The following is a 25,896-nucleotide window of genomic DNA, read 5'->3' as shown; positions in this document are numbered from 1 at the left end:
GTTACAAAAAAACAATCTTTACCTCATTGAGTGTCTTATTGCCAAGTTGGGTGGAAATTGCCTGGAAAGTACTCTGATTGGCACCTTGCTGCTGACAGGTGGTTAGAATGACACGGTCAGCCTCCCTGTAACCCAAAGAGGATTATCACTCTTTAACAAAAACATTTTAAAACATTAAACAAAGACCAAACATTTTCAGGCTCGTCTCTCTCACCTTGTCCAGAGTATGACCTTCTCCCCACTGGCAGTGAGGGAGATGTTTTTGGCACACACCGGGGGATCGGAAGAGGGGCTGGGACAAGGCTGCAGGGGGGTCAGGGGGTTCTCCATCTCCCCGCTAAAGGCTGTTGGGGGGCCATCAGACACCCCTGAGCCTTCTCCATCCCCCTTACTCCTCTTTGGCGAGGGGCTGTGTTCTCTCTCCCCATCCTTCCACTCTTCCTCATCATCCTCCTTCTCAGTGAGGGGGAGTGAGCCTTCCTCAGGACCCTCCCATGAAGGGGCTCCTTGCTTTTCTGAAAAGCATAATGGTTGTTTATCTGCAACGTGTGAAAGAGTTTAAAGGGGGGCTGAACTTCCTGATTTGACTCTAGATTTTTGTCTCGATCAGAAATGCAGCAGCCATGACTGAAGCCAAACGAGAGTTGTCCAACCAGCCTTCACCACCACAGACCACGTGTATGGCGTTGTGTGGGCGAGCGGTTTGCTGATGTCAACGTTGTGAACAGAGTGCTCCACGGTGGCTGTGGTTTATGGTATTGGCAGGCATAAGCTACAGACAACGATTGCATTTTATCAATGGCAATTTGAATGCACAGAGATACCATGACGAGATTATAAGGCCCATTGTCATGTTATTCATCCGCCCCAATCACCTCGTGTTTCAGCATGATAATGCACAGCCCCATGTTGTAAGGATCTGTACACAATTCCTGGCAGCTGAAAATGTCCCAGTTCTTCCATGTCCTGCATACTCACCAGACATGTCACCCATTGAGCATTTTTAGGATGCTCTGGATCGACGTGTACAACAGCGTGTTAAGTTCCCACCAATATCCAGCCACTTCCCACAGCCATTGAAGAGTGGGACAACATTCCACAGGCCACAATCAACAGCCTGATCAACTCTATGTGAAGGAGATGTGTGGCGCTGCATGAGGCAAATGGTGGTCACACCAGATATGGACTGATTTTCTGATCCACGCACTTTTTTTTTTTTAAGGTATCTGTGACCACCAGATGCATATCTGTATTCCCAGTCATGTGAAATCCATAGATTAGGGCCTAATTCATTTATTTCAATTGACTGATTTCAAAATATGAACTGTAACTCAGAAAAATCTTTGAAATTGTTGCATGTTGCGTTCATATTTTGGTTCAGTATAGATAACTTGACCAGGTCTTGAAGTCGTCTAGGCTAGATAGTGCTAGCCTACTTATTTCGCGACCGTGGCAAAATTGGTTTGACATTGAATAGCGTCTCTGGAGCTAGTTAGGGACAGTCAATGAATTAGACAATTGGAAATGGGACAATTATTTACGTTGCACATCTTTTAGTTGTCTCATTAAATGCTTCCAATATTTGCATATGCAATTCTAAAATGTATAGGTGGTTTGACATTTAAGTCATAGAAACTTGCCAGCATTGACAAACATTTTGTCCATGTACATTGTCATTTACTGATGGTGCCCAACTAGCCCCATAGGGATATTGAAAGTCAAACCAAATTGACCAAAGGCATTAAAATCAGCTTGTTTGCAGCTGCGCTCCGAATTGATGATTACTTGGATGCTGACAGCTGTGGGCAGGATTGAAATAAACCCAAAAGGAAAACAGTACCCTTCATTCCATGACATACCATTTTTTCCTATCATCACGCAAATCTCAGTTTTGGACAAGACTGACTTTATGACTCTTATCGATGCCACAATGCCGTTTTCAAAACGAGAAATTGCTTTTTAGGGGCAGTCGCACTTTAAAGTTTTGCATTCTATAGGCAACATACAATGTATTTTCAGCCATATTACTTATGTAGATTGGTTTTACTTTAGTTGCTTTTGACCAAATAATGACAACAACCTTAATTCATACAGCATAGATAGTGCAATTCTTACCAGGATGTGGACTGTTGGCCCCACTGTCGACTTCATCTTTTACTTCAGCGTCCACCTCTTTATCTTCCTCCCTCTCCTCTTTCTCATCTTCCCTCTCTTCCTCCCTCTCCTCCCCGCCTGTCTCAATGTGGAGGTTGGCTGTGGGGCTGGTTGCCGTGGGGTACAAGGGGTCAAGGCTCTTCATCGCCCTGGGGATGCCATCGGAAGCCTGAGCGAAGACCGCATGTCACATTCTGTCATCTCCATAACTCATTTTATTCACACAGGCAGTTTAGAACAACAAAACACTAGACTACGAAGCTACCTTGTTGCCATGGCAGCGAGAGCATCCTTTCCTCTTGTGTCTGCGAAGCTTGGCATCATGGCTGGCACCATGACAGAGGCAGAAGCAGTCCTTTTCTGGCCAATCACACTCCTGTGAAGGAAGACAACCAGCCAAATCAGAATCATAATTGCAAATGCAATTAGAAATCAATAAACGACACAGTCCACATTTCCTCAAACCTTGTAGATGCCATGAGAACCCATCTTTCTCCTCCGGCTGCGACCTGTCATTGGTGGAATCTCTTCTTCCTCTAGGTCAGGGAGGGTCACTTCTTCAAAACCACCACTTGCCCCTCCCCCTGACCCCAAGCCAACACCCTCGCCTCCATCTATTCCGCCCCCTGCCTCCTCTGGCCAACAAGCCTCTTCAAACTGCCCTGGACGGGCTGAGGGTGGGCGGAGCTCGTCAAAGAATACCCAGAATTCCCCTTGCAAGTGGGTGTGGCCTTTCAGGAGGGAGGACATCTGTGCTTTAAGCTGTAGAAAACAGAGGTGGATTACACTGGTGATTTAACATTGGTTTACTGTGCTGACAACTAATGTGAATGGTGTAGAATACTGACATACCTCCTCTATGCTGGCAGGACTAAGGCCAGGTCCCCCCTGCAGAGCACGTACGATTTTCTGGTAGTGAGAAAGGTTTTCCCCAAAACTAATCTCCAGCTGCCTCAGGAAGCGCCGACTCCGCTCAAATGCCTGCTGCTCCTCAAACTGGACAGGACATAAAACATCATAGTCGAAGAGTATTAATGGCTTTATCAGCAGTGAGAACTTTGCAGATTCACTACAATGTGTTAGGCTACAAGACAAATAATATTTTTTGTTGAACATAATTATATATCAACACTAGAGGTCGACCGATTAATTAAGGCCTATTTCAAGTTTATATCAATATTTAGCTAAAAGAAATCCAGGTTAGCAGGCAATATTAACCAGGTGAAAATGTGTCACTTCTCTTGCGTTCATTGCACGCAGAGTCAGGGTATATGCAACAGTTTGGTCCGCCTGGCTCGTTGCGAACTAATTTGCCAGAATTTTACATAATTATGACATAACATTGAAGGTTGTGCAATGTAACAGCAATATTTAGACTTATGGATGCCACCCGTTCGATAAAATACGTAACGGCTCCATATTTCACTGAAAGAATAAACGTTTTGTTTTCGAAATTATAGTTTCCGGATTTGACCATATTAATGACCAAAGGCTCGTATTTCTGTGTTTATTATATTATAATTAAGTCTATGATTTGATATTTGATAGAGCAGTCTGTCTGAGCAGTGGTAGGTGGCAGCAGGCTCATAAGGATTTATTCAAACTTTACTGCGTTTGCCAGCAGCTCTTAGCAATGCTTGATTCACACCGCTGTTATTGACTTCAAGCCTATCAACTACTGAGATTAGGCTGGCAATACTAAAGTACCTATTAGAACATCCAATAGTCAAAGGTATATGAAATACCAATGGTATAGAGAGAAATAGTCGACGCGTCATAATTCCTATAACCTAAAACTTCTTAACTGGGAATATTGAACCACCAGCTTTCATATGTTCTGAGTAAGGAACTTAAACTTTAGCTTTTTTACATGGCACATATTGCACTTTTACTTTCTTCTCCAACACTGTGTTTTTGCATTATTTAAATCAAATTGAGCATGCTTCATTATTTATTTGAGACTAAATAGATTTTATTTATGTATTACATTAAGTTAAAATAAGTGTTCATTCAGTATTGTTGTAATTGTCATTATTACAAAAATATATTTAAAAAAAAAATCGTCCGATTAATCGGTATCGGCACCTTTTGGTCCTCCAATAATCGCTATGGCGTTGAAAAATCATCCTCGGCCGACCTCTAGTGAACACTCTGTTACATTGGGCCTGATCCTTAATAAGCATCTATGAAAATATCCAATACGAAATGATAAGCGGCTGTGAAGTCATCCTTACCAGGCCACACTCCAAAGCCTGCTCCGGGAGGAGGAAGGCCGCAAAGTCTCTGAGGAGGTCTGGCCATTCCCCCAGGACAGGACGGAGCTGGGAGAAGAGCTCCACTGCGCTGCGCCCCTCACCCTCCTGCTCAAACTCATATAGCAGCCCCAAGAACTCCTCCACCTTACCAGGTACGCCCTGAAGGGCTTCCCGCACCTGAGGGAGGAAGACGGGTTCGAGAGTTAAAGTTAACCTTTTCTTTTTATTGGATAACTGCTACTAATGCTTTGCAACTTGTTGTGAAGTATGTCATTTAGAGTATGCTACCCGAGATTCAAAATCCACATTACAAAAAACACAATCCATTTTTGTTCCTTACCCTGTTGAGGTAGGCCTGTGCAAAGGCGATGTCCTTGCTCTCTCTGAGGGGGTCGTTGTCTAGAATGTGGTCATCATAGAGCAGCAGCAGCTTGGACGTGTCCTTACTGTCCCTCTCCGGACGACGACTACGCCTCAGACTGCGAGGAGGCCTGCCTCGCCCTGAGGGTACCCAACCACAGGAAAAGAGAGAAGATACAAAACAAGGATTAAAATCAGTACTTATATGGAAGTGAATACTTAGTAGACCATTTCTGAGGACATGAAAACATTTTGTAGTGGGTCTCCATCACCCCTAGACTGACCTCTGCCACGTCCAGCTCCCTTCCCACTGGCTCTGGGGGTTCCCTCCCCAGGCGGCACGTCCTCCTCTCCAGGGACCTTACTGACCCCGCCGTCCCCAGACTCCAGCCCCTCCCCCTTGGTGGGCCCCTCCTCCTCCTCAGAGTTCTCCTCCTGGGAGTTCTGGGAGACGGGGGAGTTGGGTGAGGTGGGGGAGTTTGGAGAGTTGTCCTCCTCAGAGTCACACAGCCTCCGCTCTGAGGCCAGCCATGTCAGCTTCTTCATGGTCTCCTGTGGGATGGATGGTGGGCGACCGTTAGCAGGCTTATGAAGAACTAATGAAGAGAATATTCTTAACTTTCTAGATATATTAAGGTAGAATGTTGTAAAAATAGAAACATTTGCTAGCTGTCTGAACAGGTAACCTTATGCTACTTTCATGCCAAAAAATTCAGACTTAAACTTTTAAGTTACGTACCTGTAGCTCGGGCACTGAGAGAACAGACTCCTCTGAGGCCGATGACATCACTTCCTCTTCATCTTCATCCTGAGTAAGGTCATCAAAGTCTTCCTCTTCCTCCTCCTCCCCTTGCCTCTCCTGCTCTCCATCCCCGTCTTTCTCTCCATCCTTCTCTCCTCCTCCATTCTGTCCTCCATCTCTTTCTCCCTCTTCTTCCCCCTCTCCACTTCCCTTTCCATCTTCACCCTTCTCTCCGTTTCTCTCCTCCTCTCCCCCTCTTCCACTGTCTCCTTCTCTTTGGTCACCCTCTTCTCCACCATTCTTCTCTCCTCCTCCTCCTCCTCCAGTTTGTTCCTGTGCTACAGTCCTTCCACTCAGCATGCCCATGCCATGCACACCACAATCTCCCTCCTCATCTTCCCTTCTCTCATCCTCTTCACCACAATTTCCCTCAGGTGGTATGTCAGGTATGTGCGTTGATGTAGCTGCCATGCACCACCTCTCTAGCCCCACCTCTCTCCTCTCTTCTTCTCCCCCTATCCTGTTATTCTCCACCCCATCCTCCCCTCCCATTTCACCAACCATCATTCTCTCCAGGGCGTCAGCATGGCTTTCCAGGCTGGAGCAGGGGCTCCCAGAGGGTGACTCAGAAAGTGTCAGTAGAGGACCCTCCACATCCCCCCATCCCTCCTTCTCTTCCAGCTCCCCCTCTTCCCGTAATCCCTCCACCAATCGGTGCAGCTGCTCCTCTAAACTCGATCCGGAAGCATCTCCGCTGGTCAGAACACTGTTGCTGGGCAACCGGACACTCAGTGCCTGCTGGTAGCCCATTGTGCCATTAGGTAAAGTGGTGAGTGGCGAGATGCAGGAAGGTATGCCATTCGTTAACCCAGTAATATTGTGTTGGGGTGCAGGCGACAGACCAAACGGGAGGCTTTCAGACCGGTGAAACCCATTCTCTGAAGCATTGGATGACACGGACCCGTTTGAAACCATGCAGTGTTTGGGCACCCATAGCATTTGCATAGAACCATGGGTCGCAGTTTGTACCAGTACATACTGGTCATTCTTAGGGGCTGAGAGGCTCTGGATGATTGACGGAGACATAATAGCATGAGAGCTGCTAGACTGGAGTGTGAAAGTGTCTGTATTAGTAATGTTCGGAGTGTATCCAGAAAGGTTTTGGGAGTAGGTTAAGGATGGGTCAAAACCAACTTCATCTTTGACCTCTGCATGGATTGGTTGCCCCCAGGTGCTGTTCTGATTGTCGAGGGAGGGGTTCATAGGGCTGGTTTTGATGCTAAGGGGAGGGGAGGGTGTGTGAGAGAAGAACACAGGGCTAGACTTTAGCTGGAGCCTGCTATCAGGAGGTGTGGGGGGATAGTTCAGGGAAGCTTCCAAGCTGGGTGGGGCAGGCAGGAGGGGCCTGGGCAGAGTACGGGCGAGAGCTGCTCTGGTCTTAGCTTGAGTGTCCTGGTGGGAAGTGGTGGAGCGTGAGGGCCGCTTGGCCAATCTTGGAGCAGCACAGGCACGACGGGCTGAGTTAGTGACCAATGAGGAAGTACCACCAATCTCTGCTGGAAGAGCAAACAAGGGGGGTGGGGGTGATGGATTTGGGGTAGCCGGCTGGATGGGCAGCAGTTTGCGAAACGGTGCCCGGTAGGGTGTTTTTTTCTCTGTTTGATTGGGACTCGTTTGCATCACAAAGAGGGGAGCTCCCACCGGGATGGAGGGTAAGACCTGAACCAATGGCACTGCTCCATGGGCAGGAGTGACAGGAGCCTGGGACAATGGCAGGGCCCTTCGGATTGGAGTGCTGGGGGCCTTGGCTAATAGGATGACCCCTTGTGAGGGGATAGGTCCAGGAACATGGGCCAGAAAGCGAAGTGTATCTGGCAGGGCTTTGGCTAGGGGCGTAAGTGGGGCAGAATGGGTGAAAGCGTAGAAGGGACGAGGTTTAGGGGCGATGGGTGGGCGCTCGCCTTTGTAGTTCATGCAGGGGTGTAGGCGTAGGATGACATTTCTAGGGAGAGATGGGGGATATCGCGTCCCATTGGCGAACGTGTAAGGAGGTGCTGGAGGAGGTGGAGGTATTCTGGATGGGGATTTCCCATGTGGTTTATTATACTCCATCACCGCCCTGTGGATGAATGGTAGACTCTTCTGTAGAGGAGAAACCATTTACATAGGAATTAGTACCTATAAGTAGTAAAAGGGAAGTAAAATGGAGAATTACATTTTCTCTGATAAGTAAATACTGAGTGGTGGTAGGTGAGTTTGTACCCGTAGCCAGTTGGGCATGACGGACATCTCTCTCTCCACTGGGGGGCGCTCCTCCCCTGGCATCACCCTGCCACAGGTCTCCTGCATGGCAGGAACTATGTTGTGCTGACAGTACAACTGAGAAGAAAATAACAGATAAAGCCCAACATGGAAATAGGTGATAACATCAAGGCATGATCAAAACATTGAGAAAGACTGTGATAAGCATTAATGAGTTGTGAGGTCCACACCTTGATAGCGTTGTCAGATGTCTTGTGGCCACACAGCTCCTTGACACGGGAGCGTAGCTGGTCCTGCTTCTTGGTACGGATGAGGTAGCGACACATGAGCTGGTAGGGGAGCTCTGTCTGGCTGAAGTGCTTCAGTCCAAGTACAATGAGCCTGGAACAAAAATCCACATAGCGAGTAAATATCTAGTCTTGAGTCTAACATTCAAACATGCGAGGAGAAATTTGATGCTTGGTTGTAGGAGTAAAGATGACATAGGCCCTCATAGTTCCAACTATGTCGGTGAATGGTCATTGAATAGGTTTGGAGATAGCTAGAGAGAGACCCTCTTTTCAGCAAAGGGTAACACACCTTCAAGTGTTAATATTCAGCTCAATACTGACCAGGCAACTCACTGACAAAATACTCACGTTTGGCATGGCTATTTTTGACCAGGGACTGTGTGTAAAATGAGGATTGTTTTTTTAACAGGTTGTTTTTGTTTGTTAACATGAGCTCCTGTGGAGTTTGTGTCCCCACACAGGATGTGCAGCATGTGTAAACGTGTGTGTGTGTGCACGTGTACCTGTCCTCTCCGCGTGTGTAGAAGTTGTTCTTGGTGCGTGGAGGGTGCAGTGCGGGGTCCAGACTGCAGTGGGGCAGGAGCTCTGGGTAGAGGAAGATGGAGCGGGTGGCGAGCAGCCAGGCCGTCTCAGCATGCAGCAGAGGGTATGTACGCACTGCAGGGACAACCAAACACTTACACGCAATTCACAAAACCCACCCTCTGACACACATAGATAACACAAAACAGCTACACACAGGCTATCAATACCATCTTTAGTACATACAATTCAGACTCTCACATCTTCACATTACATATGAACCACACACACCAGACCTCCCAGTTCATTACCATTGTTAGAGCGTGTTTGAGGCCTGGCAGGGGGGGATGGAGGAGAAGGAGCGGATGGCGAGACAGAGCTCTCCTGCTCCTGGACCAGAGACAGCGCCCCCTGGAGGTTACAGGCCCTGAAGATGCTGCTGAAGCCTGGGTCCCGGACTGACCTGATCGCCTCCTCACGCTGGGCAAACGTCTGGAGCTCCTCCTGAGTGGGAGGCACACAGAGACTAGGACTTGAGAAGGATATATATATATGTATGTATATATATATATATATATATATATATATATATATATATATATATATATATATATATATATATATATGGAGGTGAACCGATTAATCGGAATGGGCGAATAATTAGGGCCGATTTCAAGTTTTCATAACAAACGGAAATATATATATATTTTTTTTTTAAACCTTTATTTAACTAGGCAAGTCAGTTAAGAACACATTCTTATTTTCAATGACGGCCTAGGAACGGTGGGTTAACTGCCTTGTTCAGGGGCAGAACGACAGACTTTTACCTTGTCAGCTCAGGGATTCAATCTTGCAACCTTACGGTTAACTAGTCCAACGCTCTAACCACGAATGCAGTAAGAAGCCAAGGTAAGTTGCTAGCTAGCATTAAACGTATCTTATAAAAAACAATCATAATCACTAGTTAACTACACACGGTTGATGATATTACTAGTTTATCTAGCGTGTCCTGCGTTGCATATAATCGATACGATGTGCATTCGAGAAAAAGTACCGTCGTTGCTCTAACGTGTACCTAACCATAAACATCAATGCCTTTCTTAAAATCAATACACAATTATATACACTGCTCAAAAAAATTAAGGGAACACTTAAACAACACAATGTAACTCCAAGTCAATCACACTTCTGTGAAATCAAACTGTCCACTTAGGAAGCAACACTGATTGACAATAAATTTCACATGCTGTTGTGCAAATGGAATAGACAAAAGGTGGAAATTATAGGCAATTAGCAAGACACCCCCAAAAAAGGAGTGATTCTGCAGGTGGTGACCACAGACCACTTCTCAGTTCCTATGCTTCCTGGCTGATGTTTTGGTCACTTTTGAATGCTGGCGGTGCTCTCACTCTAGTGGTAGCATGAGACGGAGTCTACAACCCACACAAGTGGCTCAGGTAGTGCAGTTCATCCAGGATGGCACATCAATGCGAGCTGTGGCAAAAAGGTTTGCTGTGTGTGTCAGCGTAGTGTCCAGAGCATGGAGGCGCTACCAGGAGACAGGCCAGTACATCAGGAGACGTGGAGGAGGCCGTAGGAGGGCAACAACCCAGCAGCAGGACCGCTACCTCCGCCTTTGTGCAAGGAGTAGCACTGCCAGAGCCCTGCAAAATGACCTCCAGCAGGCCACAAATGTGCATGTGTCAGCATATGGTCTCACAAGAGCTCTGAGGATCTCCTCGGTACCTAATGGCAGTCAGGCTACCTCTGGCGAGCACATGGAGGGCTGTGCGGCCCCACAAAGAAATGCCACCCCACACCATGACTGACCCACCACCAAACTGGTCATGCTGGAGGATGTTGCAGGCAATAGAACGTTCTCCACGGCGTCTCCAGACTCTGTCACATGTGCTCATGTGCTCAGTGCGAAGCTGCTTCTATCTGTGAAGAGCACAGGGCGCCAGTGGCGAATTTGCCAATCTTGGTGTTCTCTGGTAAATGCCAAACGTCCTGCACGGTGTTGGGCTGTAAGCACAACCCCCACCTGTGGACGTCGGGCCCTCATACCACCCTCATGGAGTCTGTTTCTGATCGTTTGAGCAGGCACATGCACATTTGTGGCCTGCTGGAGGTCATTTTGCAGGGCTCTGGCAGTGCCCCTCCTTGTACGAAGGCGGAGGTAGCGGTCCTGCTGCTGGGTTGTTGCCCTCCTACGGCCTCCTCCACGTCTCCTGATGTACTGGCCTGTCTCCTGGTAGCGCCTCCATGCTCTGGACACTACGCTGACAGACACAGCAAACCTTCTTGCCACAGCTCGCATTGATGTGCCATCCTGGATGAGCTGCACTACCTGAGCCACTTGTGTGGGTTGTAGACTCCGTCTCATGCTACCACTAGAGTGAAAGCACCGCCAGCATTCAAAAGTGACCAAAACATCAGCCAGGAAGCATAGGAACTGAGAAGTGGTCTGTGGTCACCACCTGCAGAATCACTCATTTATTGGGGGTGTCTTGCTAATTGCCTATAATTTCCACCTTTTGTCTATTCCATTTACACAACAGCATGTGAAATTTATTGTCAATCAGTGTTGCTTCCTAAGTGGACAGTTTGATTTCACAGAAGTGTGATTGACTTGGAGTTACATTGTGTTGTTTAAGTGTTCCCTTTATTTTTTTGAGCAGTGTATTTTTAAACCTGCATATTTAGTTAATATTGCTTGCTAACATGAATTTCTTTTAACTAGGGAAATTGTGTCACTTCTCTGGCGTTCTGTGCAAGCAGAGTCAGGGTATATGCAGCAGTTTGGACCGCCTGGCTCGTTGCGAACTGTGTGAAGACCATTTCTTCCTAACAAAGACAGCCAACTTCGCCAAACGGGGGATGGTTTAACAAAAGCGCATTTGCGAAAAAAAGCACAATCGTTGCACGACTGTACCTAACCATAAACATCAATGCCTTTCTTAAAATCAATACACAGAAGTATACATTTTTAAACCTGCATATTTAGCTAAAAGAAATCCAGGATAGCAGGCAATATTAACCAGGTGAAATTGTGTCAGGGTATATGCAACAGTTTGGGCTGGCTGGCTCGTTGCGAACTAATTTGCCAGAATTTTACGGAATTATGACATAACATTGAAGGTTGTGCAATGTAACAGCAATATTTAGACTTATGGATGCCACCCGTTAGATAAAATACGGAACGGTTCCGTATTTCACTGAAAGAATACCGGTAAACGTTTTGTTTTCAAAATGATAGTTTCCGGATTCGACCATATTAATGACCAAAGGCTTGTATTTCTGTGTGTTATTATGTTATAATTAAGTCTATGATTTGATATTTGATAGAGCAGTCTGACTGAGCGATGGTAGGCAGCAGCAGGCTCGTTCGCATTCATTCAAACAGCACTTCCGTGCGCTTTGCCAGCAGCTCTTCGCAAGACTTCAAGCCTATCAACTCCCGAGATTAGGCTGGTGTAATCGATGTGAAATGGCTAGCTAGTTAGCGGGGTGCGCGCTAATAGCGATTCAATTGGTGACGTCACTCGCTCTGAGACTTGGAGTAGTTGTTCCCCCCTTCCGCGGCTTTTGTGGAGCGATGGTTCGAGCCCAGGTAGGGGCGAGGAGAGGGATGGAAGCTATACTGTTACCCTGGCAATACTAAAGTGCCTATACGAACATCCAATAGTCAAAGGTATATGAAATACAAATGGTATAGAGAGAAATAGTCCTATAATAACTACAACCTAAAACTTCTTACCTGGGAATATTGAAGAGTCATGTTAAAAGGAACCACCAGCTTTCATGTTCTCATGTTCTGAGCAAGGAACTTAAACGTTAGCTTTTTTACATGGCACATATTGCACTTTTACTTTCTTCTCCAACACTTTGTTTTTGCATTATTTAAACCAAATTGAAGATGTTTCATTATTTATTTGAGGCTAAATTGATTTTATTGATGTATTATATTAAAGTTAAAATAAGTGTTCATTCAGTATTGTTGTAATTGTCATTATTACAAATAAACAAATAAAAAAATCATTAAAAAAATTAAAATAAAAATCGGCCAATTAATCGGTATCGGCTTTTTTTGGTCATCCAATAATCGGTATCGGCGTTGAAAAATCATAATCAGTCGACCTCTATATATATATATTGAGAGAGAGAGAGAGAGAGAGAGCGAGAATCAGTAACTCACCAGGTATTGTTTGGTGGTGTGGGCCTTGTGGTGCAAGGCCTCCACAGGGCTGCACAGCAGGTGCACCTGGGTCAGCAGCTGTATGTGCTGAACAGAGACAGACAAAACAGGCAAGGGGGAGGGGGGGTCGGGGTCAGTGAGTCTAACAGTGTCATGTGTCAATATTTCAACAATTAGAAAATAATATAAATTATTGGTGTCAATAATAAGGCAACTTTGAAAATCGAAATGTTATATTCCACCAACTTCAGTTCCTCAGTTAAGTTTTACGAGCGGGCCAACCTACCTGTTGGACTTGCTGCTGCAGCTGGAGTTTCTGGGTGTGGTCGAGCGTGAGGACGGGGCAGGGCAGAGGTGGCAGCAGCACCATAGGGGGTGATACCGTGACGGTGGGGGTGGAACGGCCAGGTGTCTCCTGGAGGGCTCTCCTCTGCTGCAGAGCCTCCATCTGCTCCCTCACAGTACGCCGCCTCTCTGTTAGCATGTTAGCCAGTGGCTCCTGAAACCTGTAGAGATCAGAGGGCAGGGGTCAGGAAAGGGAATAATAATCATATTGATGACATACTAATACGTTCAACTTTTATAGCACTTCATTGCATAAATCATCTCAGAGTGCTCTAAAGCAAAAAAAAAGACAAGCAATTTAGAAAAACATCATTCATGAGATGGAAGGTCCTGAGAGGGTGGGGAAAGTTCATGGCTTGAGTGGTCATCGGAGAAAGGTGGTCGTAAGGGGAGAGCAAGCAAAGATGGCCAGGCAGGCAGCACTGTGTCATCAAGGTGTCTCACTGTCCCTCCCGTCTGTGTGGCTTCTCCATAGTAGGGCTCGGATGAAGTTTGAGCTCAGCTACTGCAGTTTATGGACTCCGTAGTAACGTTAGGTGCCGCTGGCTAGCTACTCCTTCACTACTACCAAAATTAAGTACCCATTGGGTGAATCTAAGATGGTCATGTGGCGCCAGAAAGCACACCACATTTCAATAACAATTTAAGAGTAGCCTTGTCGGGAGTAGTCCTCCCTACGATCCTCAACACTGCACACCTCTGCTGTGCCGTCTTGGTTTCAGGTTTCTCTCCATCCCAAACCTCTGGACACTGGCTGGTATTCGATTATGGTCATTTAGCAGGCTTTATCACCAAAAATATCAGTACATGTGGCCCATGTGGGAGATGTGACTGAAGACACACTTGACTGGAATTATACTGAACAAAAATATAAAAACTCAACATGCAACAGTTTCAAAGATTTTACTGAGTGACTGTTCAAAGAAGGAAATCAGTCAATTTAAATTAATGAATTCTGCCCTAATCTATGGATTTCACATGACTGGGCAGGGGCACAGCCTTGGGTGGGCATAGGCTCACCCACTGGGGAGCCAGGCCCAGCCAATCAGAATAAATTTTCCCCCACAAAAGGGCTTTATTACAGACAGAAATACTCCTCAGTTTCACCAGCTGTCCGGGTGGCTGGTCTCAGACGATCCCGCAGGTGAAGAAGCCGCATTTGAAGGTCCTGAGCTGGCGTGGTTACACGTGGTCTGTAGTTGTGAGGCCAGTCGGACATACTGACAAATTCTCTAAAACGACGTAGCTTATGGTAGAGAAATGAATGGTAACCACGCCAGCTCAGGATGGTAAAGAAAATCAATTCACAGCTCTGGTGGACATTCCTGCAGTCGGCATGCCACTTGCATGCTCCCTCAAAACTTGAGACATCTGTGGCATTTTGTTGTGTGACAAAACTGCACATTTTAGAGTGGCCTTTTATTGTCCCCAGCACACGGGGCACCTGTGTAATGTTCATACTGTTTAATCAGCTTCTTGATATGCCACACTGGTCAGGTGGATGGATTATCTTGGCAATGGAGAAATGCTCACTAACAGGGATGTAAACACATTTGTGCACACAATTTGAGAGAAATAATTTCTTTGTGCAAATGGAACATTTCTGGGATCTTTTATTTCAGCTCATGAAACACTTTACATGTTGCATTTTTATTTTTGTTCAGTTTGGATTATGGAATATTCTGCTTAAAATGCTCTAGTCTACACAAGGGGATCTGATGGAGGTTCGTTTGCGTAGCTCTACGTACTTTTGTGCACTGAACTTTTGGAATGTGACGAAAGCGTAGCTCCGCTTGTGCAGACTGAAATCACAGTGGTGAGACTTAACCCTCTCTACCCACCTTTTTATCCTCCTCTAATTTCCCTACCGTTGCTGAGTCATCAGTGGTAGCACTGTCACAGAGCCCTTACTCCACAGTGTGGAAAAACCTGTCTGTCTCTCTGCATGTCATACTGCCTCGTTAACATTTAGAGACACCCATTACAGCCAGGACCAGGACACAGTGGTGCAAACGTGTGCATGCGTAGAAGGTTGCTGGAAGGAAGTAAAATGCTCTCTGCTCCCATCAGCTCAGAGAAGTGGCCTGAAAACGGTACATCGCACACACAGAGACCTCTCAACAGACGTCACAGTTCAAACATCAAAGTAGGCACATGTGCCAACCAGCTACTGAAAACCTGGCGCACTGGAGTGTATGTGTGTGTGAGACACAAAGTGAGTTTGTTAGTGGTGTGTGTGTGTCTTTTGTTAGTCTGAGTAGCTGTAGCTCAAATGTGAGTCCTGTGTGTTAGTGTGGATTGTAGCTCTACTGTGAGTTCTGTGTGTTACTGTGGATTGTAGCTCTACTGTGAGTTCTGTCCACCTCCTGACACTTCAGAGGAAGAGAAAACACCAGAGCATTTCTCTGCCTCCCTACCCAAGCAGATACAGCACCCCTATGCTGCTCTGTCCCGAAGGGAGGCCTTGGTGTGTGTGTGTATGTAACTTCAAGTAATTCCTAGAATGGCATAGATGGATAGGTTCACTCGGCTACACAGCTGATGCCTGCTGGACTGTTCATTAACACGGTACTTCATTTTGTTTATCTGTCAGCCCCAGCCTCGAACTCAGGCCCTGTGTGTAGCTAACTGACCCTCTCTGCCCATTTATCGCCATTTCCCTGTTGTTGTTGTCTTAGCTGTTTACCCGTTGTTGTCTCACCTGTTGTCTTAGCTCTCCCAATCAACACCTGTGATTGCTTTATGCCTCTCTCTAATGTCAATATGCCTTGTATACTGTTGTTTAGGGCAGCTTTTATTGTTTTAATTTACTGTGGAGCCCCTAGTCCTGCTCAACATGCCTCAGATAGCCCACTTGTCCCACCCCCACACACATGCGGAGACCGCACCTAGCTTAATTGGCGCCGCCAGAGATGCAATCTGTCTTATCGTCACTCAATGCCTAGGTTTAACCCCACTGTACGTTTAACCCCACTGTACTCGCACCCTACCATACCCTTGTCTGTACACTATGCCCTGAACCTATCCTACCACGCCCAGAAATCTGCTCCTTTTATTCTCTGTTCCCAAAGCACTAGACGACCAGTTCTTATAGCCTTTAGCCGTACCCTCATCCTACTCCTACTCCTCCTCTGTTCCTCTGGTGATGTAGAGGTTAACAGGCCCTGTGTGTCCCCAGCCGGTCTCCTTTGCTGACTTCTGCAACCATAAAAGCCTTGGGTTCATGCATGTTAACATCAGAAGCCTCCTCCCTAAGTTTCCTTTATTCACTGCATTAGCACACTCTGCCAACCCTGATGTCCTAGCAATGTCTGAATCCTGTCTTAGGAAGGCCACCAAAAATTCTGAAATTTCCATCCCCAATCACAACATTTTCCGTCAAGACAGAACTGACAGCGATCACTGCCTCATTACCTGCGTCCATTATGGGTCCGCGGTCAACTGACCACCCCTCATCACTTCAAACACTCCCTAAAACACTTCTGCGAGCAGGCCTATCTAAATCGACCTGGCCCGGTATCCTGGAAGGATATTGACCTCATCCTGTCAGTAGAGGATGCCTGGGTGCTTTCCTCACCATCTTAAATAAGCATGCCCCTTTCAAAAAAAAATGAGCTAAGAACAGATATAGCCCTTGGTTCACTCCAGACTTGACTGCCCTTGACCAGCACAAAAACACCCTGTGGCGTACTGCACAAGCATCAAATACACTGCTCAAAAAAATAAAGGGAACACTAAAATAACACATCCTAGATCTGAATGAAATATTCTTATTAAATACTTTTTTCTTTACATAGTTGAATGTGCTGACAACAAAATCACACAAAAAATTATCAATGGAAATCAAATTTATCAACCCATGGAGGTCTGGATTTGGGGTCACACTCAAAATTTAAGTGGAAAACCACACTACAGGCTGATCCAACTTTGATGTAATGTCCTTAAAACATGTCAAAATGAGGCTCAGTAGTGTGTGTGGCCTCCACGTGCCTGTATGACCTCCCTACAACGCCTGGGCATGCTCCTGATGAGGTGGAGGATAGTCTCCTGAGTGATCTCCTCCCAGACCTGGACTAAAGCATCCGCCAAATCCTGGACAGTCTGTGGTGCAACGTGGCGTTGGTGGATGGAGCGAGACATGATGTCCCAGATGTGCTCAATTGGATTCAGGTCTGGGGAACGGGCGGGCCAGTCCATAACATCAATGTCTTCCTCTTGCAGGAACTGCTGACACACTCCAGCCACATGAGGTCTAGCATTGTCTTGCATTAGGAGGAACCCAGGGCCAACCGCACCAGCATATGGTCTCACAAGGGGTCTGATGATCTCATCTCGGTACCTAATGGCAGTCAGGCTACCTCTGGCGAGCACATGGAGGGTTGTGCGGCCCCCCAAAGAAATGCCACCCCACACCATGACTGACCCACCGCCAAACCGGTCATGCTGGAGGATGTTGCAGGCAGCAGAACGTTCTCCAATCCAAAGTAAAATCTAGAATCAGCTTCCTATTTTGCATTCCTATTTGACTCATGCTGCCGAACTTACCATTCTACCGATCCTTGACTTTGGCCATGTCATTTACAAATTAGCCTCCAACACTCAGCAAATTGGATGCAGTCTATCACAGTGCCATCCGTTTTGTCACCAAAGTCCCATATACCATACACCACTGTGACCTGTATACTCTCGTTGGCTGGTCCTCGCTACATATTCGTTGTTAAGTTAAGACATCTACTTTGTGTTAAGACATCTACTTTGTGCATGACACAAGTAATTTTTCCAACAATTGTTAACAGACAGATTTCACTGTATCACAATTCCAGTGGGTCAGAAGTTTACATACACTAAGTTGACTGTGCCTTTAACCAGCTTGGAAAATTACAGAAAATTATGTCATGGCTTTAGAAGCTTCTGATAGGCTAATTGACATCATTTGCGTAAATAGGAAGTGTACCTGTGGATGTATTTCAAGGCCAACCTTCAAACTCAGTGCCTCTGTTTGACATCATAGGAAAATTAAAAGAAATCAGCCAAGAGCTCCAGTCTGGTTCATCCTTGGGAGCAATATCCACAGTAAAACGAGTCCTATATCGACATAACCTGAAAGGACGCTCAGCAAGGAAGAAGCCACTGTTCCAAAAACGTAATTAAAAAGCCAGACTACGGTTTGCAACTGCACATGGGGACAAAGATCATATTTTTTGGAGAAATGTCATCTGGTCTGATGAAACAAAAATAGAACTGTTAGATCATAAGGACCATCGTTATGTTTGGAGGAAAAAGGGGGAGGCTTGTAAGCCGAAGAACACCATTCCAACCGTGAAGCACGGGGGTGGCAGCATCATGTTGTGGGGGTGCTTTGCTGCAGGAGGGACTGGTGTACTTCACAAAATAGATGGCATCATGAGGCAAGAATTTTTTTTTTTTTTTTTTGAAGCAACATCTCAAGACATCAGTCAGGAAGTTAAAGCTTGGTCGTAAATGGGTCTTCCAAATTGATAATGACCGCAAGCATACTTCCAAAGTTGTGGCAAAATGGCTTAAGGACAACAAAGGTATTGGGGTGGCCATCACAAAGCCCTGACCTCAATTCTATAGAAAATATGTGGGCAGAACTGAAAAAGCGTGTGCGAGGAAGGAGGCCTACAAACCTGACTCAGTTACACAAGCTCTGTCAGGAGAAATGGGCCAAAATTCACCCAACTTATTGTGGGAAGCTTGTGGAAAGCTACCCAAAACATTTGACCCAAGTTAAACTATTTAAAGGCAATGCTACCAAATACTAATTGAGTGTATGTAAACTTCTGACCCACTGGGAATGTGATGAAAGAAATAAAAGCTGAAATAAATCATTCTCTACTATTATTCTAACATTTCACATTCTTAAAATAAAGTGGTGATCCTAACGGACCTAAAACAGGGAATTTTTACTAGGATTAAATGTCAGGAATTGTGAAAAACTGAGTTTAAATGTATTTAGCTAAGGCATATGTAAACTTCCGACTTCAACTGTATATCACTCCAGTGTAAATTCCTAAATTGTAATTACTTTGCTACTATTGGCCTATTTATTGCCTTACCACCTTACTTCATTTGCACACACTGTATACAGGTTTTCTATTGTGTTATTGACTGTACGTTTGTTTATCCTATGTGTAACTGTGTTGTTGTTTTTGTCACACTGCTTTGTTTTATCTTGGCCAGGTCGCAGTTGTTAATGAGAACTTTTTCTCAACCTTTTCTCTTAAATAAAGGTGAAATAAAAAAATGTAAACAAGTATAAGGCATGAGCGGCTACAGTCACGTATCCTGCAGTTGTTCATAACACATACGACAGATGGCCAATTTGGCTCAGCAACCAGCACAAAGTCAACAAGAGGAGAAAAAAGTGTTTGTAGAAAAAAGCAAGGGTGAGCTAAACGGTCACACATTCACATCCATTCAGCTCTGGGATAGATAGCACTGTTGACTCAAGGAGGACCAGGAAGCAATGGATTATTTGGCTCATCATAATGCTATTTTATGAAACAGTTGGCATTTTAAGCGCATCTCAAAAGTCTAGTTGCTTCATCTTGTTGTTTGCGCCGCATTAAAAGCTCTGTATCATTATTAATATGAGGTACTGGGTTAGTGGACCAACTCAGTGACCTTGTGGTTAGTGTCCACTCTGAGATCGGAATGTTGGGAGTTCGATCCCCGGCCGAGTCAAGACTGTAAAAATAGCAACCAATGCGCCTCTGCTTGGCACTCAGCATTAAGGAGATAGATTGGGGGTAAGGCCCTGCGATAGACTAGCGTCCTGTCCAGGGGGTCTAATTGTACATCAAGCTGCCTCATGCTACAGAAACAGGAGATCTGCTCCTACAAGCTGTTCCAGCTCAAGGCTACTTACTTACTGGGTTGGCGGTACACTTTTTGAAAGCCCTTTCCCGCGAGAAATAGGGAGAAGGTCAGGGTGGAATCATACCGAATGGCTTGTGGAACGTTGAATTGCGGAGCACTCGGGGGTGGAGCAGCTTGCTCCCTCTCTTCATCTTCTTCGTGCCCATCGTCATCCTGCCCATTCACTATTAGCTCATCATCCTGGAACTGAAGGGGTAAAAAGAGTGAGATACAGAACAAGATTTATTTTAAAGAGAGACGTGCAGATATGATCCCATAATCCTCCTCACCGTCTCAAAAAGCTCCTCCAATAGCTCGTTCACTTCCTTTTCTGAAAGCGGGAGAAAGAAAAGTTTTTTTGATTTTTTCCCTTGAACAAAATGGAATATATATATATATATATATATATATATATATATATATATATATATATATATATATATATATTCCATATATATATATATATATATATATTCCATATATATTCCATATATATATATATATCTGTGGTTAGGGTTGATGTATGGAAACAACATTACAGAGACTCACTGGTGATGCGTACGGCCCGGTCGTTCCTGTAGTCCTCTCGGTCAGGCTCATCCAGATCCTCCAGGAAATTATACTCTGGGTCGTCATCATCATCACCCTCTTCTGAGAGAGAAAAGAGAAGGTGGAGGTCGCGAGAGACAGAAAAAGTTATTTTAAACTGTTTAAAAGTGAAGAAAGGTATATGGCCTAAGTGTAAAATGGCTGTCAACACACACAACAATAACCAGTGAAGACGAAACGGGAAAGATGAGGCAGTGTGGGGGAGACATACAGGAGCAGAGCAGTAGGGGGGGGGGGGGGGGTCAAAATGAGCAAAACATGACAGAGCAAACAGAGAACAATTACACCAGCAACACACACATCTCCCGTAAAACGTGTACACACACACACAGGTTAAATGCAGCTCCATCTGTCTCAAGTCTACCTGCTTCACACTTTTCACTGTTTGGAGGAGTGCCAACTTTTTCTGTATTTCACTAATGAAGTATTTGCTCGAGGAAAAACTGAATTCATGGCCCATTTTTGAGAATGATGTAAAATCCTGTTGCATTGGTTTCTACATGGTTGGACCATTCCATTTCAATAGTACACCGCCCATCCTTGAATACTCCCTCATCATCCCTTTCTTTGAATCCTAACCTTCATTCTCCATGTCGGATGTCATGAGGCCCTGCAGCCACTCGCTCCAGTCGCGGTCCTCCAGGGCCAAGCTGTAGTCGTACATGTCAGGCGTGATGTCAGGGGCATGTAGCTCCGCTTCCAGCTTGCCTAGGGGCACGTTCCTCAGGGTCCGTTTGGAGCGGGTACGACACGCCACCAGGCTAGACCCTGCACCTCCAGTCAGAGGCTGGAAACAGAGAGATAGAACCAATGAAGAAAGAGATTCACATTGACATTGGTCCTGATAAGAGTCAGGTGATTTCCTGGTATAGCCGAATAGTCTGCTAGTATTCATGGGTTGAACGTTTCGTCACAGTATTGTTTTGAACATTCTCTTGAGGACTGATGACCGAATGAACGTTCTACTCAATGCATTGTCAATAGCGGTGATGAAGACTTCATCAAAAGAGCATTACAGTTGCTTGAAAACCCTATGACATTTCAAAAGGAGGCAAATAATTAGTAGGAAAACTTTGTCATAATTGTGATGTCGCCAGATTGACTTTAGATGCAGTATAACTTTATCTAGCTAGCCAGCATCGCTAGCTATTTTTGACAAACTTTGCTAGCTAATGGAAACATTGCCCTCTCTCTAAAGTAATTTCGACGACATAATGATGGAAAAGTTGATTTTGACTAATTATTTCCTACTTTAGCACTGTCATCATATTTCCAAGCCACTGTATTGTAATTTAGACTAAATAGGCATTAGCCCCCGTCCAAAATGACTTGGCATCAGTCGGGGACCAATATGGCTGTGGCGTCTGTAGAAAGTTCTTAAGTTCTTAACAATGGCAACGATGCGACTAAGTGACGGAAGTGCAACCCATTAATAGTTTAACAGTTTCAGTACCTGGAAGGATTCGGTGCAGATGGGGCTGAGTTCCAGCTCTTCCTCCACTGCGTGAAGCTTCTCCAGGAAGGTACAGTCTTGGGCCCTGAGGGGCCGGGAGGGGCCAGTGGAAGATGGGGGTGGAGGGGGCCCCATAGGAACAGTCTCCACCCTCAGATGTCTGGGCTGCCTTGGCTTCTAAACATAAACCAAGACCAACATTACAGTACACTCATACTCATCCAGTGCACATTGTAAATATTAACTCAGTCAGTTAACTCTGACCCTGTATATAGTATGTTAACATACTTTCTTGTATTCTTATTTATATTTCTCGTATGTTGTTGTTCTACCTTATGTTATCTTTAGTATTACATTTGTATTGATTACTGCATTGTTAGGTTTAGATGTGTCAAGAAAGGCATTTCACTGTACTTGTGACAAAAAATAAATAAATAATAATTGCATTCTTTCCCCCCCAATTATTTCAATAACTTTCAATCAAAGGCCAAATGCAGAGGTGCGGTGTGTTACCTGTCTGGGACTGTCAAATCTGTCCTCTTCACACTCAGATTGTCCAGGGGTCCTGGGCCTCGCTCCTCGGGCACACCGTGGGGACGAGGCTGTGCTGTCCACATCACTCCAAAACATCTGAAACGACAATGTCACAGGCATGACATCGTAGTCACGTAGCACACACTTTTGACTGATTGAAAATGCTCTTCCTCACCTCCTCTGTAGTCTCATCCTCCTCATCCTCATCGGGGCAGTACTCTTCATCAGAGGAGTCGTCCTCCTCCTCCAGAGGGATGTCAACAAACTGGGGGGGCTGGGGAGAGGAAGCAGGGAGCGAGATGAGAGGGAAAGAGCGAAATAGAGAGAGAAAGCAACAGAGATGAAACAACAGTGAGGAGTAATAAAGTATTTGACATGACACTAGCACTATGTGTGACAGAGACATACCTTCACTTCAAGGGCCCTTTTGATAGGAGAAATATTCCAGGTGGGGATCCCCTGCAAGAGAAGAGGAAGCCGCTTTAGACTATTGAGATGAATCCAGGACAGAATATTAAAAGGTAGCTAGCTGCAAGTTGTGTTACTGGAAACCCACCACCCCCTTTTCTACCACCTCCTTCAGTCTGGAGCGGGTCATCTTGGGCTCCTGAGGAATGCAAATAGAAGATAAAAACATAATTCAGGCAGAGGAGAGAGAAATTATTAAAAACTTGCAAGTGATATCAGCAACCAATTTCTGAGTTGTACTGTCAGTATAACTTGCTGTATGTTGACGCTTACAAATAGGGGTAGGTCCTGCGTCTCCTGGATGGCTGCTTTCATCATGGCCACTACATGCTCGTTGGTTATCACCTCCTGAGGGCGACATTCACAGGTGTCAGTCAAAAATGTTCAACACTAACGTTAATACTTAGCAGTTAGCATTAACCCCTCTTTTGCCCGGATTGAGACTCCAGGTAACTCACATGGAGGATGGTCCGTACGTTGACAGAAGTCAAGTTGTGTTGCTGTGACTTCCTCTCCAGATCCATATCCAGCTGCTCAAACTCATCCTCCTCACTGTCACTGGATGACTCTTCCGACGACCTTTTTCCAGCCACGGAGTGTCCCTCTTCCTGCCCATTGTCTAAAGTGCTCTTCATTTTCGAGCTGCTCTTCCTCGTTGACAGCCTCTGGCCCCCACAATCCTCTCCATCTTCAGACAGAAGTAATGAATTTGTGCACATCAAAACAGAAACCCAATTCTCATACACTAGAAATCAGATTCAGTGTTTCCAAAATGGTGGGTATGTCCACTTCGTATAAAGAAGGGATAAGCAACTTTGATGGGGATGGGGGCCAGAATAAATCTGAACTCCTCATGATGGGCTGCAGTGGCTCACGGGTCTGCATACCAACATCCATACCCACACATGCAGTCAGAGCAGGCCCAAGACATTTGGGGGCCCTAAGTGAAATTGTTGGGAGCAAAACATTTTAGCAGCCCCCACTCTTGACAATGGAGAGAGCTAATTTCCTTAAATTCCACACATTTTGCCAAGGGGTGTGAAAGCATTTTGCCAAGGGGTTTGGAAAGCAAGTTTGCTGCAATTCTACATATTTTGTCATGGGGCAGAGAGAAGATTTAGCAAATTAATAACTAATTTCATGCAAATCTTTTTTTTTAAATGCCACAGGGCAAAGAGGAAAAAAATTCGGCTTTACAGCTAATTTCCTGTAATTATACTAATTTCGCCATAAGGTGAAGAGAAATTATTGCAGTTTTGAATATGATATCTGAGGGTTGTCTGGGCGGGGGGGGGTTGGAAATTGTTCTTGTTTAAATCGGCGTGTCACAAGAAGCAGAGTTGAGAAGCTCACCTAAGGTGATTACCAGGCCCAGTTCTGTGTCCTCCTCCTCTGCCTCAAAGGGGCTGGGAGATAGCTGACAATCTTCCCCATTCTTAAGCTGGCCTGAAGCAGACACAAAACAAAGATTTCACAATGAGATAGGAGTTAATCACATTCCCACCACTGAAGCATGTAAAACCAATAAATGTAAAACCAATGAAATGCCCTTGCACCTAAACTCCCACATCCCTTCATATCTCAGCAACACACTATGCGTTACTTGTCATCCCTCTCTCTAGTTCTCCATTCCCCCTTCCTTTTCTCATCCCTCGTACCTGAAGCAATGGTCCTCTGCTTGAACCTGGGAGAGTGTCTCATTGGTGACAGCCCATCTGTGACCGTCATCCCACAGCCCTTTCCCTTAGCCGGGGTGGAAATTGAGATATGTCTGTTAACAGAGAGAGTGCAGAGTGGACCACCATTGGAGATCTGGGGGGCACAGGTTGTCTCATCCCTCTTTAAGGCTTTAGAACGCATGGGCCGTGGTTCTGGGGTGCTCGATTTGCGTTTCTGGGCTTTCATGCTTCGAGGCCTGAAAGAACACAACAGTTTAACGTTACAGTTACATGAGGGGGCTAACGTTAGCAGACAGTAAAATATACTCTGTCATAGAATATGACAAAATATTTGCAGTTGTTACTAGCTAGACAAAATGTATATAGCCGAGTAAAACAGCTAACGAATGTGTCCCATGTGTGTGCAATCCAAGATACTATCTAGCTAGCTGTTATTATCTAGCCAAGTTAGCAGGCTAGTGTTGCCGCTTTCTCAGTTGCAGTACAAAAAGCACAACCAAGTCAACACAGCTATAGAAAACATTTCTTACTAGCTAAAATAATCGTATTCTACAAGTCACGCTAATGACCATGAAGTAGTTGTTTGGGTAGTTAGATAGCTAGCTTGTGTTGTTGTTATTAGCTTGCTGGCTAACGACGTATATTTGTCAACAACAATCCTTGTGTGTTTGTGTGTCTCGGAACTGGACGCCCGACTTTTCTAGGTTGACAGTACATTGACCTTTCAAATTTAGTAACTTTCTTGGTGTCACTTACCCGCAAATAGGCATTTGGTGCCATGAGAAGATAACGAACTAAGCAAATCTCAAAATAATTTACAGCGCCCTTTCCCGCGTGTCACAGATAAATCCACCCCCAATTAATTTCCCCATAGCATTAGAGATCCTACCTCAAGTACAGTGAAAGGTTAGACTATTCAATTCACGTTGTTTCAGCAGCCCACATTAAATGTTTGTGTTATTAACCACACACAATCTTTCAAGTTGATTCACCAGGTTATGTTTTCTTACAGTGGTTTTAATGGATGGAGGAAACGTTGACAATGGCACGTGCGCACATGCACACACACGCACTTAGATTATTTATTCGATTATTTGTCGTGGTTGTTTTTGTAAAATAAAAAATAAAAATAACACCCCAAAA

At 45.3% G+C, this 25,896-nt stretch overlaps 1 protein-coding gene across 3 annotated transcripts in view; it reads right to left on the bottom strand.

The window, feature by feature from the left end:
• Window positions 1–25,896, bottom strand: part of gon4lb (gon-4 like b) — a 26,656-nt gene extending 760 nt beyond the window's left edge. Inside the window, exons 1-30 of one of the 3 annotated variants that reach the window (XM_055926085.1) lie at window positions 25,510–25,896; window positions 24,733–24,989; window positions 24,428–24,520; window positions 23,533–23,762; window positions 23,348–23,422; window positions 23,163–23,213; window positions 23,015–23,065; window positions 22,782–22,880; window positions 22,586–22,702; window positions 22,073–22,249; window positions 21,199–21,406; window positions 20,560–20,658; window positions 20,301–20,341; window positions 20,096–20,217; window positions 13,070–13,289; window positions 12,784–12,870; window positions 8,897–9,089; window positions 8,567–8,720; window positions 8,004–8,154; window positions 7,774–7,890; window positions 5,509–7,653; window positions 5,054–5,321; window positions 4,750–4,910; window positions 4,389–4,586; window positions 3,007–3,150; window positions 2,620–2,916; window positions 2,420–2,530; window positions 2,116–2,323; window positions 215–539; window positions 23–125 (exon numbers count right to left, since the gene is read on the bottom strand). In XM_055926085.1, the coding sequence (XP_055782060.1) occupies window positions 23–125; window positions 215–539; window positions 2,116–2,323; window positions 2,420–2,530; window positions 2,620–2,916; window positions 3,007–3,150; window positions 4,389–4,586; window positions 4,750–4,910; window positions 5,054–5,321; window positions 5,509–7,653; window positions 7,774–7,890; window positions 8,004–8,154; window positions 8,567–8,720; window positions 8,897–9,089; window positions 12,784–12,870; window positions 13,070–13,289; window positions 20,096–20,217; window positions 20,301–20,341; window positions 20,560–20,658; window positions 21,199–21,406; window positions 22,073–22,249; window positions 22,586–22,702; window positions 22,782–22,880; window positions 23,015–23,065; window positions 23,163–23,213; window positions 23,348–23,422; window positions 23,533–23,762; window positions 24,428–24,520; window positions 24,733–24,989; window positions 25,510–25,523 (6,516 nt within the window). In that variant the 5' untranslated portion in view covers window positions 25,524–25,896. Of the gene's footprint in view, window positions 1–22; window positions 126–214; window positions 540–2,115; window positions 2,324–2,419; window positions 2,531–2,619; window positions 2,917–3,006; window positions 3,151–4,388; window positions 4,587–4,749; window positions 4,911–5,053; window positions 5,322–5,508; window positions 7,654–7,773; window positions 7,891–8,003; window positions 8,155–8,566; window positions 8,721–8,896; window positions 9,090–12,783; window positions 12,871–13,069; window positions 13,290–20,095; window positions 20,218–20,300; window positions 20,342–20,559; window positions 20,662–21,198; window positions 21,407–22,072; window positions 22,250–22,585; window positions 22,703–22,781; window positions 22,881–23,014; window positions 23,066–23,162; window positions 23,214–23,347; window positions 23,423–23,532; window positions 23,763–24,427; window positions 24,521–24,732; window positions 24,990–25,509 lie in introns of all 3 variants that reach the window. The other 2 variants (XM_055926084.1, XM_055926086.1) reach the window with 2 other exon arrangements.

This window comes from Salvelinus fontinalis, chromosome 6 (assembly GCF_029448725.1).
Source record: "Salvelinus fontinalis isolate EN_2023a chromosome 6, ASM2944872v1, whole genome shotgun sequence".
Lineage (NCBI taxonomy): Eukaryota > Metazoa > Chordata > Actinopteri > Salmoniformes > Salmonidae > Salvelinus > Salvelinus fontinalis.
Note: the sequence above shows the minus strand (reverse complement) of the source record. Positions and strands in the feature narration are given on the sequence as shown.